Source organism: Vitis riparia, chromosome 18, assembly GCF_004353265.1.
Source record: "Vitis riparia cultivar Riparia Gloire de Montpellier isolate 1030 chromosome 18, EGFV_Vit.rip_1.0, whole genome shotgun sequence".
In the NCBI taxonomy this organism is placed as follows: domain Eukaryota; kingdom Viridiplantae; phylum Streptophyta; class Magnoliopsida; order Vitales; family Vitaceae; genus Vitis; species Vitis riparia.
Window position 1 is genome coordinate 9,765,537 of NC_048448.1, and position 19,258 is coordinate 9,784,794.

At 39.0% G+C, this 19,258-nt stretch overlaps 1 protein-coding gene across 2 annotated transcripts; it reads right to left on the reverse strand.

The window, feature by feature from the left end:
- Positions 1-673: 673 nt before the first annotated feature.
- On the reverse strand, positions 674-18,165 carry LOC117906029. 2 transcript variants are annotated; one of them, XM_034818961.1, is made up of 19 exons: positions 18,012-18,165; positions 17,633-17,888; positions 17,371-17,555; positions 16,987-17,094; positions 16,786-16,857; positions 16,462-16,609; positions 15,346-15,428; positions 14,729-14,784; positions 13,877-14,013; positions 13,665-13,755; positions 13,498-13,563; positions 13,107-13,329; positions 3,924-4,025; positions 3,570-3,655; positions 3,368-3,490; positions 2,022-2,091; positions 1,840-1,931; positions 1,128-1,232; positions 674-1,044 (listed from the first exon to the last, which is right to left on the reverse strand). In XM_034818961.1, exons 2-19 carry the CDS (start codon positions 17,797-17,799, stop codon positions 931-933), a joined length of 2,028 nt encoding a protein of 675 aa, XP_034674852.1. In that variant the 5' UTR covers positions 17,800-17,888; positions 18,012-18,165; the 3' UTR covers positions 674-930. The 2 variants fall into 2 exon arrangements, with proteins under 2 accessions (XP_034674852.1, XP_034674851.1); XM_034818960.1 differs by lacking the exon at positions 18,012-18,165 and having other exon boundaries at positions 17,633-17,999.
- Between the last annotated feature and the right edge of the window lie 1,093 nt (positions 18,166-19,258).

The window sequence follows — 19,258 nt, forward strand, 5'->3', positions numbered from 1 at the left end:
AGCATGCTCAAGTGTAACGTTTCCTAGAAACTAGTCCACTCAACCCCATGCCAAAGGATAGAAAATAAGATAAAAGTAAACATTGCATAGGAAATGTAATAATGCAACTTCTAGGTCAGATTATGATCCAGGCTAGGTTCTTCCAGATCAGATGATAACCCTGGGTAGATTAGTTTGACCTTTTTCTAAAATTTTGTAAGCTCCCACACCTATAATCATAGATCTAATGCCTCAAGCTTAATTTTGAAAATCTAATCTCTACAGCTATCCTTCAACTCCATATTGATTGTACTCCAAAGTGAATTAACTGTTAAAAATCTGAACTCCTAAGAATGTTAGCATTCTGCTGCAAATAAGCTCGAAGCCCATCTTATGACCAATTTAACTAGTGAGTTAATTGGGCAAAAACAGAAAAGAAATAAATATATATATATACATATATATATTCATTAGCTTTCTCATTTAAAAAATTAAAACAGTAATCAGAGATTATATCATTTATTGACCTAAGGATAAGGCAAATCGCATGCACTACCTGGGTTGATAATGTTCCACACAAAAATAGACTATACATTAAGTTACCAATATCCCATCCTCTAATACTTGGGAGTTGGAACTAGTGTCTTTCCTGATAGCAGGATATTCAACTGAAAGCAATCAAAAGTAAAAATGATGACAAAGACCTGTAAAGACAGTATAAAACTGATTGGAAATAATCACATTTACTGAGACTTCAAAAGATTTAAAAAAAAAAAAAAAAAAAGATAATAGTCGATTAAGAGTGATACAAAACAGGATTAGGATAATTCTTTTCATGTTTGTAGAGCCATGGGAACAAGATGAAAAAATTGTACACATGTTTATAATAATTCCATAAGCCCTTTACTCCCAAGTTTCTAGCTCATTGAATGTACCTTACATACCAAAGGCTTAGTCAAAGTTATCGATTTTGATGGGAGTAATCTCATCTGCCACCTTGAAGTGTCCCACTAAACGAGCAAAGAATACCATTTGTTGCTCCAATGTGAATTTAATATTTTCAGCCTATGTAAAACAATTTGATTAATTCTAATATTTACCTCAAAAATAAAAATTATGTGATTAGATAAAACATAGATAATACATACCTTCCGAAATCCATGTTGTTCTCCTTCATACTCCACAAGAGCAACAGGCAAACCCTTTTCCTTCAATGCCTGGTAGATTTTACGAGCTTGAACTGGAGGTACAACCTGCAAGAATTTATGAGATTTTAGAAATTCAGGAACAAAATCAATGCTGAAAGGGCGATATTGTGGAACCCACTACTTCTTTACGCAATCCATTACTGGTCATGCATGAAACAGCTAGACATGGACATGGATGAAGCCTTTCCACTTCAAATTGTAGTTCTTTATATAAAGTATAATGAACCAGTCACATCAACCCTCTGCAGTGAGGGAAAGAAGTTTAAGTGTAAAAAAGACATCAGTCTAGTAGGCCAGGAGAAATCCGACCTTCTGGAATTTTTTCTGGATGGTTTGTGATGAAATTGGAAAAAATGTTTTGAGATTCTTGAAAGTCACTAGCAATAAGTTGATAATTTAATGGAACCGCCTTCAGAAATGGCTTTCTTAAATAGATATTTTAACTCTTTTATAATAATCTTTATTCTATTCAATCCTTAGTGCTATTTACACCCAAATCATGGAATTACCTTAGGACTACTAATCAAATTAAAATGGCCCATAAGATAGACAATGTGAGTATAAGACATTTTATCTTAGACTGATGGAGAAAAAGATATAGATTGTATAATCCCTGGCAGCTATTACTTGTAATAGTATGAATTTATCATACCTTGTCTTCCAATCCCTGGAATAAAATTATGGGACAAGAAAATTTATCAACGAAGTTGATAGGTGACCTCTCAAAGTAATCACTTTTACCTCCTGCAGTCAGTCAAGTATAGCCTCAGAACTAAAACCAGTATAAAAAATCAAATACAGAACTGACAAAACATATGCAATTCTGTTATTTACCAACAAGATTATCAATGTAATGAGACTCAAATTTGTGAGTTTCCGCTCGCAACAGGGACAAGTCAGCTACCTGTTCATGGGCCATTAACATAGCATTGTCAGTTTACCATTTCTAGAAAATAGCAAAAAAATTCTAAATTTAAGACATGATTATATATATAGAGATAGATAGATATAGATATATATAATATTAAATCTTCACAATTTTTGTCTAAAAATATCTCTGAAGAAGGATAAGGAAAAAGTTGTAGCCTTGATTGAAGTAGAATCAAAGGAACTCCAAACAGATTCTTAGAGCACCAAATAAATTATGTCTAGCAAGCCTTTCCCCTTGCTTGATAAAGTGCAGAAGATACTCACCATATCAGTATGAATACTCACTATATATACCATATCCATGGCCTCATCTTCTGACCGGCAGATAAGAACACAGGACCAAGTATCTTCTGGAGTTTGTTATAACTGATCTTCTAATAAAATACTCTAAAGGCTGCAAATAAGAGTCTGGGCCAAACCCATAATCAAATTTGGCTGCGTATTGGCCATAGTGAATCTCTTGGGTCCAACAACCAATTGATATACAAACAACATGGCTAGGTTGACAAGGTCCTACCAGGACATAACAGAAATGTGAATCTATAAAAAGGAAACCCTAGCATAGGATTCTAACTGTTGACCATCTGGCAAGAAAAGTAGGAATCATTTCCACTTGGTGCTGTATGTGTAAGGACCAGGGGAGCGTTAATCTTCTATTTCTGCACTGCCTAATACGGACTTCTGGTCTTGTGAACAATGAGGCAGGTCTTGTCAAGCTAGCATGGAAAGTTTGTTCAGAATAGAAGTATGGTCTCAACAGCCAATGCCCATCTTGGTGTTTATGAGGAAATGGAATAAAAGAACTTCCAAAGGAATAGAAAGTCCAGACTGAAAGTTAAAGATGATTATGTCTAGATCGTTATATGCTTGGACTTTGGATGTCATTCTGGATAAGAGGAGAACCTTCTTGGATTTCTAAGAAAGCAAGAAGTGGTGTTAGTGTTGGGGCGCCACTACCTTATCCTTTCTATTTAGCTTTTCATTTTTCTTGGGTGCAGCACATCTACATGCCATGCACTTGGGTACCTTCCAACATAATTTTACTATCCCATAAAAAATTCATAAAAGAAAATAGCAGCATCACACAACCAATATGAAAAAGAAAAGATAAAGGAACTCTAAGGGAAAGGGCTATTGCCAGAACCATTTTGACAGTTTCTTAGTTATTTTAGGTGGAGATATCCAAATCAACTGTGTTAAAGACAGGACAACCAAATGTATCTGAAAAAATCGCTCGATCAAGAACTCACACCATACAAGGAAGCTCCAGCTTTGAACGTTTCTCTGAAAGCAAGAGCAGCTAATGTTGTATATCCACCAGCAGAGCCCCCAGTTATGCAGAGTCGATCACCATCTACTTTTCCACTTTCTACCTACAGAACCAAATGAATATTATTATGTTTTAAACAATATCTTAGCATGTTCATCCATCACAAACTAAAGGATAATTACCAAAAATCTAGCACAACTGCAACAGTCATTTACATCAACAATTCCCCAGCGGCCCAAAAGCCGCTCTCGATATTCTCTGCCATAACCTTCAAAACACAGTTCATATCATACTTAGCATAAAATATAATAAGAAATAAAACAAAACGAGTTGCCTAATAAGTCAAGCTAACTGCAACAAGTGTCAAGCATTATTGTGAAAGAAGAAAAATAGAAAAACTGAGAGGAATCACATACAACATAGGTCTGGGATCTATGCACTTCAGTAGGTGGTTTATCAAGTCCAGCATTGGACCAAAATGATACTATATAAACAAGGGACTGAAAATAAAATATAAGAGAAGATTAAGGACAAACCAGTGCTTCCACCATAATTCACATCCACAAATGCCCAACCTCGACTAGTCCAATACTGGATACTCAAATTTAAAATTCCACGTGTTTCACTTGTAGGCCCTCCTGCAATATTTCACACATCACATATGCTATCCCAATTCAATATTAGAAGAAATTCTACCTTTTCAGTTCAGAGAATGTATAAAGCTAATCATGGATCTTTTTTTTTTTTGATAGACAAAGAGAAAAATAAATTAAAACACGCCAAAACAGGGGGTGCTCCCTATGTACACAGGGAAAGCCAAAACAATGCAACAAAAGAAAGAAAAAACCTAGAGAGGAAAAAGCTAACCAACAAGCCAATCACCCAAAAAATTCAGAAAAGAGAGAGTCCAAGTCCAAAAACTGTTGAGACCACTCAAGAAGAGACCGAAAAAAGAGGTTCCTTAAGCAAGTATCTGACATCTCTACCTCTTGGAACGTTCTTCGGTTTCGCTCTCCCCAAATACACCAAAAAAGACAAATAGACATCAATCTCCAAACTGCTCTCCTTTTCTTCCCTAGCCCTTTAACTTTCCATTCTAGAAGCAGATTTCTCATTAAAGCCGGGAACACCCACACCACCCCAAAAGAAGAAAGCAACAAAGTCCAAAACTCCCTTGTCTTACCACAATGAATTAGGATATGGTCTACCGATTCCTCATTCTCTTTACAAAGACTGCACTTATTAACCATAAACCAACCCCTCCTCATTAACATATCTACAGTAGAAATTTTACCCCAAACCGCTTCCCATGCAAAAAAACGAGTTCTAAAAGGGGCATATGAACCCCAAACCTCTTTGGCTAGAAATAAGGGGCTATTCTCATCCTTTAAAGACCTATAATAAGATTTAACATTAAACTTTCCCCTCCTCTCTATCTTCCAAAATAAAGAATCCTCCCCTTCTTGAACTTTTACTGCAGAAATATGATCCAAAAAATGAGTCACCTCCTCCAATTCCCAATCTTGGAAGGATCTTCTAAAGTGCACCTCCCAACCCCCGCCTCCACCTCCTTGTCTCCCCCAAAGATCAGCCACTACAGCAAAATTATGGGTTGCAATTCTGAACAGCAAAGGGAAAAGATCCTTCAGCTTAGAATCTCCTGTTGAGAGAGAGAGAAAGAAGAAAGACCTTAATTCTCATTAATGTAATGATCTACTTACAATTGAGAAATATATATATATATATACAAGGCTAGGAGTCCTAACTACCATACATGTGTCCTATATTAACAAGGAAAGGTTATACACTATAAATACATTATATTCAACACTCCCCCTCAAGCTGGAGCATATACGTCATATGCACCAAGCTTGTTACAAATATATTTAATCCTAGAACCTCTGAGAGATTTAGTGAAGATGTCAGCTAGTTGATCATTTGAATTAACAAAACTTGTAGCAACACATCCTGATGCGATCTTCTCTCTAATGAAATGACAGTCAACTTCAATATGTTTGGTCCTTTCATGAAAAACTGGATTTGATGCAATATGTAATGCAGCCTGGTTATCACATATGAGTTTCATCTGTTCATCCTTTCCAAATCTCAACTCTCGAAGAAGATGTCTCAACCATATGAGTTCACATGTTGCCAAAGTCATAGCTCGATACTCGGCTTCAGCGCTAGATCTGGCCACTACATCTTGTTTCTTACTCTTCCAAGATATTAGATTACCTCCAATAAAAACACAGTACCCTGAAGTGGAACGTCTATCTGTGGGTGAGCCAGCCTAATCTGCATCTGTGTAACCAACAACCTGAGTATGACCTCTGTTCTCGTACAACACACCTTGGCCTGGTGTACTTTTGATATATCGAAGAATGCGGATTACGGCATCCCAATGGCTATCACATGGTGACTGTAGGAATTGACTAACAACACTCACAGGAAAAGAAATGTCTGGACGAGTAATGGTGAGATAGTTCAATTTACCTACGAGCCGTCGATATCTCCCGGGGTCTCCTAAAGGCTCCCCCTGTCCTGGTACAAGTTTGACATTCGGATCCATAGGTGTGTCTACCGGTTTACAGTCTAACATACCGGTTTCTTCCAGGATGTCTAAAGCATACTTCCTTTGGGAAAGGACCACAGCAGAACTGGATTGAGCTATCTCAATTCCCAAGAAATACTTGAGTTTCCCCAAGTCTTTGGTCTGAAAGTGGGTAAAAAAGTGTTGCTTTAGTTTCTGAATACCATCCTGATCACTGCCTGTAATGACGATGTCGTCCACATAAACAACCAGATAAATACACTGCCCAAAGAGTTATGATGATAGAAAACTGAATGGTCTGCTGTACTGCGAAGCATGCCAAACTCTTGAACAACAGAACTAAAACGGCTAAACCATGCTCGAGGAGATTGTTTCAAGCCATATAGAGAACGGCGTAACCTGGATACTAAACCAGACTCCCCCTGAGCAACAAAACCAGGAGGTTGCTCCATATAAACTTCCTCGGCAAGATCACCATGAAGAAAGGCATTTTTAATATCCAATTGATAAAGAGGCCAAGAACACATGGCAGCCATGGAGAGAAGCAGACGGACAGAAGCAATCTTGGCAACCGGAGAGAATGTGTCACCATAATCAGAACCATAAACCTGAGTATAGCCTTTAGCAACTAAGCGGGCCTTAAGGCGATCAACCTGACCATCAGGACCAACCTTAACTGCGTAGACCCAACGACAGCCAACAGTAGATTTACCCGAGGGTAAAACAACAAGATCCCAAGTGCCATTAGAGTGCAGAGCAACCATTTCATCCACCATTGCCTGTCGCCAGCCTGGATGGGAAAAAGCTTCATGGGTGCTCTTTGGAAGAGAAACAGAGGATATAGTAGAAACAAAAGCAGAATAGGGTGAAGATAATCGATGATAACTCAAAAAATTGTAAATAGGATGAGGATTACGAGTAGAGCGAGTACCTTTCCGAACAGCAATGGGTAAGTCATTAGAAGAAGGCAGAGCCGGGGTAGGTGAAGCCGAAGGGATGGGAAGTGAGTCAGCAGGTGCCTCAGCAAAAGGGAGAGGAGCAACGACACGAGGGCGACGATGATAAATCTGAAGTGGTCGAGGAGGCATAGCATCAGGTGGGGAGACAATGGGAATAGGCAAGACTTCAGAAACAGGAAGAGACTCAGAAGTGGTGGAAAAAAATGGTGAGTCCTCAAAGAAGGTGACATCAGCGGAGATAAAGTATCAATGAGTCTCAAGGGAATAACAACGATAACCCTTCTGAAGTCTGGAGTATCCCAAGAAGAGACACTTCATGGCTTTGGCGGAAAGCTTGTCCTGTCCAGGAGTGAGAATATGAACAAAGCAAGTACAACCAAAGACACGAGGAGGAAGGAAATAAAGTGGTTGGTCAGGGAAGAGAAGGGAGTGAGGAATCTGATCATGTAAGACAGAGGAGGGCATACGATTAATCAAATAACAAGCGGTAAGAACAGCGTCCCCCCAAAAACGAAAAGGAACATTACTATGGAGGAGGAGAGTACGAGCTGTCTCAACAAGATGTCGATTCTTGCGTTCAGCTACCCCATTTTGTTGAGGAGTATGAGCACAAGAAGACTGATGAAGAATCCCATGATGAGACATAAACGAAGTAAATGGGGCTGAAAAATATTCCCTGGCATTGTCACTGCGTAACACACGAATAGAAATATTGAACTGGGTTTGGATTTCAGCATAAAATTTCTGGAAAATAGAGAATAACTCAGCTCGATTTTTCATTAAAAATAACCAAGTACATCGAGAATAATCATCAATGAAAGTGACAAAATACTGAAATCCTAAAGTAGACGCAGTCCGACAAGGACCCCAAACATCAGTGTGGACAAGCTCAAAAGGAGACTTTGCCCGATTATTCAAACGCTTTGGGAACGAGACACGAGTATGTTTCCCAAGCTGACATGACTCACACGGAAGCGATGATAAAGTGGAAAAACGAGGGACCATCTTCTGGAACTTGGAGAGACTAGGGTGGCCCAGACGATTGTGAATGAGGAGAGGAGCATCAGTTGAAATGCAAACTGCAGGAGATGAATCCGAGGTGAGGTGATAGAGGCCTTGAGACTCACGTCCTATGCCAATCGTCTTCCCCGTACTCCGGTCCTGCAAGGTCACAAATTTATCAGAAAAGGTAATAGAGCAATTAAGAGTACGAGTGATTTTGCTGATGGAAATAAGATTAAAAGGACATTCAGGAGTATAAAGGACAGAAGTGAGAGGTAGAGAAGGCAGAGGAAGGGTCAAACCAATACCTTTAACCACAGTTTGAGAACCATTAGCTAAGGTAACAGTAGGTAAAGCAGAGGTAGTAGTAATAGAGGAGAAAAGATCCTTATTACCAGATAAGTGATCAGAAGCTCCAGAATCTAGAATCCAGGGTCCAATAGAAGATGTGTGGGTAAGGCAAGCAGAGGCATTACCAAGCTGGGCAACAGAGGCAACAGAAGCCTGAGATGCGGAAGAGCTCGGAGGCTGAGGCAGCGGAGAATCAGAGGACTGGGCCACATGGGCAGTGCGAGGAGGTCGTCCATGTAACTGATAGCAACGATCGCGAGTGTGGCCAAGTTTATTGCAATAGGTGCAATGAGGACGTTGACCTCTACCTCGGGTACCACTGCGGCCTCCTCGAGAGTTAGTTTGAGAAACTAACACAGAAGAATCTGAAGTGCTATCAAATGGCAAAGTCTGAGTGGAGGAGATACGGAGGAGGCGAGCAAACACATCATCCAAGGACGGAACTGATGAACTACCAAGAATCTGATCGCGGACAGGCTCAAGATCCGGACGGAGGCCAATAAGAGTAAGAACCATGAAGAACTTGTCAAGCTGTGTTTATTGATCCCCAACATCAGGAGTAAGAGGCATCACCGTCAAGAACTCCTCCTTAAGAGAGGCAATCTGGCCAATATAAGTAGATAGATCCAAGTCCTGTTGGCTGAGATGGACAATAGCAGAAGCCACCTTATAAAGACGCTGGATATCATTCGTATATAATCCTTTGGCCTGAGTCCAAAATTTAAAACAAGTTTTGTAGGCCCGAAGATGAAGAAGAATCTTGGGATCAACCGATTGCCATAATACACTACATAACTGTGCATCTATCTTCCTCCACTGTACACGGTCAACCTCAGGGATATCTGCCTCCTGTGTAATCAAGTGATCCTCATAACCTTGACCCATAAACCAAAGTTCAACAGAGGCAGACCAGGAAAGATAATTGTCACTGCCAACCAATTTCTCCGAAGTAATCATAGGAGATCCAGATATAACAGCAGAAAAAATGGAATTTTTAGTAGTCATATCTACTTATCTGGAGAATGAAGTATGTTTGGATCGAAGAGAGCCCTAATACGGCTTCAGATTGCGGCGTGGCACCACCAAAAAAGGGAGACGGCCTCAGATCGCGGCGTGGTACCACCAGAAAGGTAGAAGAACACTTCCCAAGGCACGTGCAGGGATTGGAGTGGAGAAAAAGTAGTCGGAGCTTCGCCGGAAAGACTGTTTGGAGGGCCGACGGAGACAAAAATCCCCAAAAGAGGTACGTGCAGAGCTCGGATGGGAGAACCAGGGAGGTAGGGAGGCTGGTCGGCGTCAGGCGAAGTTGGAGGAGGAGGCGCGTCGCCGGAAAAGGCCTCACGCGCCGGCGCGTGAAATTCAGCCGCCGGCAGAAAATTTGCGCGTGGACGGCGCGTGGATGAGATTTTGGTGCCGGTGCCTTCACAAAAGTTGTAGATCTCCTCCAGGCGCTCCTTCTGGTATGGTCGGTGTCGGAAAAATACGTCGCCGGAAGTTCGCCGGAAAAGTTCGCCGGCGGTGAGTGGTTTCTGTCGACGATCCGACTGACCGGAAAGTATTGGGAGATGGGGAAGGTGACCGGAATGAAACACGGTCACCGGAAGGTTTCCCGGAGTTGATGACACGGGAAACAGGAAAGAATTAGGTTTTCTTCCTTGGCTCTGATACCATGTTGAGAGAGAGAGAAAGAAGAAAGACCTTAATTCTCATTAATGTAATGATCTACTTACAATTGAGAAATATATATATATATATACAAGGCTAGGAGTCCTAACTACCATACATGTGTCCTATATTAACAAGGAAAGGTTATACACTATAAATACATTATATTCAACATCTCCTACCCAAATGTCCCACCAAAATCTTGTGTGTCTATCATTTCCAGTACGAATACTAGTTCTAAGAAGGAACTCCTCCCAACCCTTTCTAATGTCTTTCCAAAGGCTCATCCCATAAGACTCCCTCACCTCTCTAGTGGTCCAACCCCTTTCCTCCTCTCCAAATTTACCAACAATGACTTTCCTCCAAAAACTCTCCCTCTCTAGAGGAAATCTCTAAAGCCATTTTCCTAGCAAAGCATGATTGAAAACCTTCAAGTGCCTTAACCCCAACCCTCCATGCCTCTTATCTTTGCAAATAACAACCCATCTTACCAAGTGGATCTTCCTTCTCTCCTCCAAATCTCCCCACAAAAACTCCCTTTGAAATTTTCTCCAATCTAAGTCTCACTTTCCTTGGGATTACAAAAAGCGACATAAAATAGATGGGGAGATTTGAGAGAGCGCTCTTAATGAGGGTAAGTCAACCTCCCTTAAAAAGATATTGTTTTTTCCACATAGCCAATTTCCTCTTGAATCTTTCCTCTACAACATCCCAAACTCTACATGAATTATGATGAGCTCCAAGAGGTAAACCTAGATAAGTAGTAGGGAGATTCCCTACTTTACACCCAAAAACCGCAGCTGCTCTGTCCACATCCTCTATTCCCCCAACTGGAATAATTTCACTTTTCTGCATGTTTATTTTTAGGCTTGATACCACTTCAAAACAAATAACAACCCACTTCCAAAAATCCAACTGGTCCCTGTTATCCTCGCAAAAAAGAAGAGTGTCATCTGCAAACAACAGATGGGAAACTGAAACCCCTTCTCCACGTCTCCCCATTACCTTGAAACCCCTAATGAAACCTTTCTCCTTAGCTCCTAATATTAAACTGCTAAAAGCTTCCATAATTAGCACAAATAGATAAGGTGAGAGTGGGTCTCCCTGCCTTAGGCGTCTAAACATTGAAAAGAACTTTGTGGGAGTGTCATTCACTAAAACTGTCATTCTCACAGTTGAAATGCAGAATAAAATCCAGTTTCTCCACTTGGATTCAAAACCCATTTTCTCCAAAACTGAAAGAATGTACCTCCAGTTTACGTGATCGTAAGTCTTTTCAATGTCCAATTTACACACTAAACCTGTACCGACGCTTCGTTTCCTTGAGTCAATCGCCTCATTAGCTACCAAAACTGCATCCAAAATCTGCCTACCTCCCACAAACACATTCTGATTGTTCGAAACCACTTTTCCCATCACTCTTTTCAACTTATTTTCTAGGACTTTTGCAATAATTTTATAAAAACTCCCCATAAGACTAATGGGCCTAAAATCCTGCACGTCACTACCCCTCTTTCTTCGGGATAAGCACTAAGAAGGTTGCATTAAGGCTTAGAAAAACAATGTTTTGCAAATGGAGCTCCTCAAACACCTGCATCACTTTCCCCCCAACTATAGGCCAACAAAAATTCCAGAACGCCAGCATAAAACCATCTGGCCCTGGCGCCTTATCTCCCCCCAAATCTGAGAGAGCTTTGGAAACATCCTTCTCCAAAAATGGCCCTTCCAAAGTCTCATTATCCAATGAGTCGAGTTTTAAAAAGACCTAACTCCATAGCAGGTCTTCTTACTAGAGATTCTTCAAACAAGGATTTAAAGTAGGATCCATCCTTCTTTAAGCTCCTCCTTTTTATCCATCCGAACACCCCTAACTATCAGGCTACTGATAAAATTTCCCCTTCTCCTTGCATTAGCCATATGATGAAAGAACTTGGTATTGCTATCTCCCTCCTTCAGCCAAAGAGCCCTTGACTTCTGCTTCCAAGAGATTTCTTCAAGGATGGCATAATGACTAAATTCATCTCTGGCTATCCGTTGACTACTCCTATCTTCATCAAATAGAGATCCAAGCCTTTATAAAGTTATCCCAATAGTTTAACTTCTCCAAGGCTGCATCCTTCCTAGCTGACACATTACCAAAGGTCCCTTTATTCCGCATCTTCAAGTCGCATTTCAAAGCTTGTAGCTTCTTCGCAAGCACAAAATTGGGTTTCCCCCTAAAATTGTAAGACTGCCACCATTCTTTAATCTTATCCATAAAACCGTCTACCCTTAGCCACATGTTTTCAAATCTAAACGGGCTTTTACCTATTCTTATCCCACCGCAGTCTAACAAAATAGGGCAATGGTCAGAAACAGGTCTTGGAAGAAGAATTTGCATTGCCCCCGACACAAGGTCCTCCCAGTCTCCTGAAAACAAAAAGCGGTCTAACCGAGCCTTTAGGGAACCTCCTTCCTCTTCACTCCAAGTGAATGCTCCACCTCCCAGTGGTGGGTCTACTAATTCAAACTCGTCAATAAAGCCTGAAAAATCTCTCATCGTGATTGACATCGGCTTGCCATTGCTCATTTCAACTGGAAACCGCACCACATTAAAGTCCCCTGCTATACACCAAGGTTCATTCCAAAGCCCCTTAACAGCGGCTAGCTCCTCCCACAACTCCCTTCTCTCCCTTCCTTTGAGCGGGCCATATAACCCAGAGAAAACCCAAACAAAATCCTCCTGGCAATTTCTAAAGCTAATCATGGATCTTGACTTGGCAAGTTCAGCAAACAGCCTCATGATTCAATTGCAATTAAACAACTCAGCAGTTGAAAATTATTTATTTTTTGCAAGATTTAGGATGACTTGAGACAATCTCTTCGAAAGTCAATGATTGGAGGAAAATGCCATGAAGTTTCCGGTTTCTGTTGGCTACAATAACATTAAAGAATTTTTAAAATCTTTTTTAAATTGCAGCTGCTTGAGTTTTAGTAAGTTCAGGAGTTCTTTAGGTTTGAGGTTCTTTATATAAGTAAATGGGTTTATGTCATGAGGTAGTTCTGAAGCTTAAATCATAAAGAGTTAAGAAAACAGTTGTTCTCCTCTTTTTGTTTCCCTGTGATTTCTTGAGTTGATCAAGAATTATATTACAGGGGATCAATCTTGTAATGAGGAAAAGAAATAACGACAAAAAGAAAACACAATGTACCATGGCTTTTTAATAATAATGGAGGCCTTTCTTCTTGACCAGCTTGATAAATGGGGTTGGATGGTGGATAGAAGTATGCATAAGCATTCTGGCCAGGAACTTCTGTAGGGAATTCAATTAAGTCTGGCAAGCTGAAATATGACTTATACTTTGAACTATCAGGAGAAGAAGACCAAATAATCTTAAAATCAACCACTTTTGATTTTTGATCATCTAAAGTCACCTGCAAATACAAAATAAGGAATGCTGAGGAACAGGAGAAATCATTTATAATTGGTAATTCTTAAATTAGCATTTGTGATAATACCCACAGCAAAAGAAGAAAGAATTCCAAAATATGAGGAGATAATGAAAAAGAGCAGAGTAAAAGACAGGCTGCAGGGGGAGGCACCTTAGCTACTGATAATGGATGAACCGCAGAAGCTCCCTCTACATAAAAGAATTCAGTCCCTGAAGTCTGCATAAGAAAATATGATTGTCTCATAAAGCCATTGTTAATATGTACCAAAGAGAATATTAATTGCAGTAGCTGAGTGAGAATAAAGTTCTTGGAGGTACAATATTATTTATATCAGTGAAAGGAGTATCAAGCAAAGACAATGAGCTTTGAACAGCATCCAGAATTCCAATATATGACCTCCCATTCTGCCTGCAAGCCATCATCCACAACTTCATTACACTAAAAATGAATAGATAGACTACACATGCAAGTGAATGATACAATTATAGACAAAAATAAAAACATCAAATCAATAACTCTTTTGGGTGACCTGTAGCTGCAGGCAATTAATTCTTTTTGCCCATGGCTCTGAAGAAATTCATAGGAGTTCATGCCAAAAATCCATAGAGGTCTTGTAAATTCAGCATCCATGGAATAAACTGCTACTGCCTCATTATTGGATTCAATCTGTTGCCAAAGAATGGTGTTAATGAATTCCAATACACCAAAACTGATATCTGACCAGCAAAAGCAATATTGATGCTGTGCATTTAAAAGAAAGCAAGAAAGAAAAAAGCCATGTTAAAATGCTCCCACACTCCTCATAAAGGTTCCATCTTCCAGACGTTAATGCAGGGCCCCAGTCATGTTGAAACATTCATAGATTTTTTTACTTTTCAGGGATGAATATTCTATACAGTTTATATGCTTTGATTACCTTTCACTTTTCTAAATGAAAGCACTTCTGTGACTTTCTTAAGTCAGTATTGGTACAAAAATGGTACATCAAAGCGACTACATTGGAGTGAGAAAGAAATCACAAACTCTTTTTCATTGAATTCCTGACTATAGGGAGGAAGTTAAATATTCTAAGAAGAGAAATGACACTCTCCGTCTGTTGAGAATGAATGACAAGTTAGCCCCATCTGACCTAGCTATGTCAATTAGTCAAAGCTTTGAACATCTTTTTTTTTGGGTAGGTAGTCAAAGCTTTGAACATGTGTTCCGCAGTTCAGTTTAGAGTTTTAACATGTTTGAATAAATAGCAGCATGATGAGACTGAGGGGGGGTCTTGTGTCTTAATTTTCATAAAAGCTTCTGCAATCTTTGAGACCCTATGCAAGCCATTGTTTACAAACCTCAGTAAAATACAACTAGTTCAAATGTCAAAGTACAAATTTACCCATCTATGGAGATTCCAAAACCCACACTTTCTATCGGTAATGAAAAATAGCTCCCCTGCACAGGTTCAAACATAACAAATCAATGCATGCAGTGACCTGAACCCACAGCAAGTTTGAAACAACCAGTTAAGTAGCAAAATATCATATAAAGTTTTGTAGCAATGATTGAACACATAACATATGAATCATTAATCCTTTAATAGATAAGAGGGGACTCACAATCAAATCTATATAATTCAAATGGACATAAAAAAAACTTAAGCAAACTCTACGGCATGAACTAGGATCCAGAAATTCATCTTAAGACATTTACAAAAAATAAGACAGACTTAAGAGCCCTTATGGCAGGATAGGTATGGATTGTCTTTACCACCCTGCTACTATCAGAACAATGTGGAAGCTACAGCCTACACATGACAAGCTTTTCCCATGCATCTAGTTTTTATGCTGCTGATAATTTAAATGCTGTAAAGAGAAGTACCAATCAGAAAAACGACAGGAAATGTTTAAAGCTGTTATTCATGAACATAAAAAGTATCTTTAAAACATCATAGTTTTGAACAAGCATTTCCTATTACAATGTTGTTCATGAACCTAATGAATTATTAGAAAGTACCCTTGGAGGACCACTTAGGTTCGGTTGGAGACTCCAAAAGTTTAGGATCGAAACCAGCAACACAGGTGCGCTTGCAGATATCCCTGCATGAGAACAATGAAAAGATTAAAGCAGCAACAGGAATTTAATTTCACATAATTTTTTTTATTTTTTTATTTTGATAAGTAAGTGAGAGTATTGTATCACGGAAAGGCGCTAAAATAGCAACTTAAGATGTACAAGAAAGAGATCTTGTACATGATAAAAGATCTTGATAAAAGAAATGAATAAATAAGTTATGGATGTCGCATCTTATATCTGTGTATAAATGAAAAGGTCATTCAAATATAAGAACTAAGTGAAATGAATCAAGGTGTTTTAATTGTTTTAAAGTTGTATTGTCACCAAATTAAACTTCCAGCATTAACAGTTTTACAGGTTTTGAAAACAATCAAGCTAGGATGGTGGGAGCACCTAGCATCTAAACTCTCTCCAATTTAGTGCAAGCAAGGGCCAGAGAAAAACTAGCTTTCTACTCCCAATTTGAGGAGGAGCAGGAATGGCACCAAATGCAGGAGGATCTGCTAATATAAGCTTTAGACACCCACTTCATGCGGTTGGTGAGTGAATTTTTTTTCCTCTCTTCTTTTATTTTTATCTTTGATAGGAAAAATAGCAATTTATTAAAAATGCCAATCACAAGGGGCAGACCCAAATAAATAGGAGTTTTACGAAGTCCTCCAAAAGGGCAAGAAACAAGGAAAACACACACACACACTCGTATGACCCCACTCGATCCACAAAATCTAGCATGGGTGAACAACACTCTCCTGCTCAAATTATGGACCAAAAAGAGAATGTCTGAATAAAAGAATCTTTTACAGATTGAATTGACACGTTATTAAATCAAGCTGCCCCCACATGATTAGCAAACTAACTTCTAATTTTATCAGGCTCTATTAAGTCCATCCCCATTTTGTCTTCTCCAAACAACCGTTTTTTGTGAGCCAAAAACAAGTTGTTTACGGCATAATTAAATACACAAGCCAAGAAAATTTGAGTGTCAATGGAAATATCAGTCTTGGAAACAAGAAATGCACTAGAGAAGAAATGCACAAGAAAGGGAATCATACTCACCCATTCTCAGAAATATAACCAACCCATAGTTCCGTTTTATCCCATGGCATATTAGGATGACTCCATTCAATCCATGCCAACCGTTCCCCTTTTGGGTCCAGGCGGGGGAAGGCATAGAAATCATTGCCAGCAACTAAGACTTTAGGCTCTGAGTGCCAAATTGAACCAAATAAAAGGAAGAACAGAAAAAAAATTATCAGCATTCCTCATCCACGATGTAGTAAAAATAACAAATAATGATAAAGCAAACATCCGAAATAATTCCAACAGTATTTATACATCTAAGAAAACTTGGATCGCCAGTAGGTTTGACAAATTTTTTACCTTGGATATTGTTGTCTCTGAGATCTATGGCCACAATTGTTGTGATTGGATTCAAACTACTTTCCCTTCGATCTATCCAATTTAGACATAAAAGAAAATGAGATACACGAATACCAGACAGAAAGAAAACTGACTGTACAAACAGACTTATAGAAATGGACCATATAAGCCTTGGGAATGAAATTTATATCAATTGTGTACCTTCTCTCACAGTAATAAAGCGGTCAAACCTTGAATCAAACACTCCATCTGCATAACAAACTGCCGGGCCCCCATAATCTGGAGTAATTGGTGATGGAGAGGAATATTCTAGCGACCGCCAGTAAATCATATCAGAAGATCACGATTAAGGTTGAATAAAGGTCAATATCACATAAATTTATGAAAACACAAACCTGGGATTTAGTACGCAGGCAAAAATATTCAGAAACCTTCTGTCATAATGCTCCAATTAGGTACCACGAGAACTAGTTCCAATGTCTTTTTTTCATTTCTACAATTTCTCGGCAACCAAATTGAAGCATATGGACGGTCAAACATGAAAAAACCTAACAACGCTCCCTTACTAAGTGAACAAATACTGACCAGATGAAATGGATTGCTTGTAAAGTCTTTGATCCTTGTAATTGGAGAAAATTACGGTATCGCCCGAAATCTTGAAAGCACCACCACCGTACTCTTGAGCCACTGTTCGCACTGAAAACTCTTTGGGCGTAATATCAATCGGTTCCTCCCCTGCTTTCCCCGATTCTTTAACAAGAACCGATCGGCTGAGCGCAAAGAAAACCGTCAATTAAATTTGACAGACATAGGATTTACGAGGTGGAATGAAAATCATGAATAATACCCAGACTCAGTAGGACGCGATTCGAGAAAGATGAGTCGGCCGCGGGCGTCGACGGCGGTGCCACCCAAACGCTTCTCAGCACCAGAGACAACGTCGGCGGTTATGGGCGATTTCCAAGAACCGAAAGGAGCAGTGAGCTTGTCTTCAGCTGAGGCAGTGGAAGCCATGCTGATACACCTACGCTTCTGCCTAGGGCTAGGATTACTTGTGACAGAGACCACCCTTGCGCTACTGATGAGTCTACCGGTATGACTTACTTTGAATTTGAGAGGGGAGTTATGCAGAGCAGAGAAGCGAGTGAGGAGAGTAGCGGCTATGGCCGAGAATGCCATTAATATAATTAAATAATATAAATTAACAAATAATATAGCGTATGTACAATGATTATTAGTTGGTCCCAGGGATCAATGGGTTTCATCTGGGGATGATGTGACCAATGCACGCCACCTGCCTCCATAACATCCACCCCATCCCAATTTATCGTCGAACAGAGACTTTTTGGTTTGTTCGAATGTTAATTGGAAGTTTGGAACAAGGCTTAATCCAGAGATTAATCCACTGTACCTCCGTTTGATGCTTAAATATGTTTGAGCCTGTGAAGGGATAAACGCCCTTGAGGAACAATGCTGTCAATATAAGTAGACGCCCATTGAAGAGTGAGGGCCACGGCCAGGCGCTATGGCAGAGAGTTTGGGCTGAGCCGCTGAGGAGGATAATTTTTCAAAAATATTATTAAAAAATATTAAAATATGAGTCAATTCATCTCTTGAACAAACCAATTCACTTTTTATTCTAAGTTTCCACGACTTGAATTTTATATTCAATTTGTTTTTTTTTTCAAAAGATGAGTGAAGTGGACGGTTTTAGGATCCATTAGCATTAGTTCTTCGTAGACACGGATATTTGTAGTAACCCCAATATAAAATATTAGTATTGAAAGTAACATGGGATGATAATGTTATTGTTGACATAGGTTGTTTGTCCTTAATGGGAATCTCTCAACTAAGATTAGGCTTGTAAGGACGTGGAAAGGGTGTCAATTATGTACCAATTTTTTAGTGTAACAACAATAATTACTACTTGAAATCTAAGGATGTTATAGTTCTAAAACGTGAGAAGACTAATGCTACATTAAAATTTAAAAATGTTGTAGTTTTAGAATTATAATTTAAAAATACTTTAGTTTTATACTCGTCATTCAAAAATATATTATAGTTTTAGAATTGAGTCATAGCATAATATTTTAAAAAATTACTCTTGTGTAACAGGCACAAGAATGAGATATTCGAATAATCAATCCTAATGATGCACATTTAAACAAAAAAAATGATCGTGAAACCAATGACAAAGTATTAAGAAAATCGTACTAGTGCAAAAACAAAACAAATTCAATTAGTACTGAACTCGTTTTTTCAAATGAGTATTACTTGAAATTCAATGATGTTATAATTCTAAAATGTGAAAAGGTGAATATTACATTGAAATAAAAAAATATTATAGTTTTAAAATTATCATTTAAAAATGTTGTAGTTTTAGAATTATGATTGGTAACACAATATTTTAAAAAATTATACTATTATAAAAGACTCGAGAAAGAGAGATTCGAAAAATCAAGTCCATTGATGC

What these genes read in the sequence shown, in the direction of transcription:
- LOC117906029 (XM_034818960.1), bottom strand. Translation starts at nt 17,964, where the DNA reads ATGGCATTCTCGGCCATAGCCGCTACTCTCCTCACTCGCTTCTCTGCT. An exon ending in TTTGGAATCTCCATAGATGG is followed by an intron (nt 14,014 to 14,728) that starts GTAAATTTGTAC and finishes CTTTGGCAACAG; the next exon opens with ATTGAATCCAATAATGAGGC. An exon ending in TTACATTGATAATCTTGTTG is followed by an intron (nt 1,932 to 2,021) that starts GTAAATAACAGA and finishes GACTGACTGCAG; the next exon opens with GAGGTAAAAGTGATTACTTT.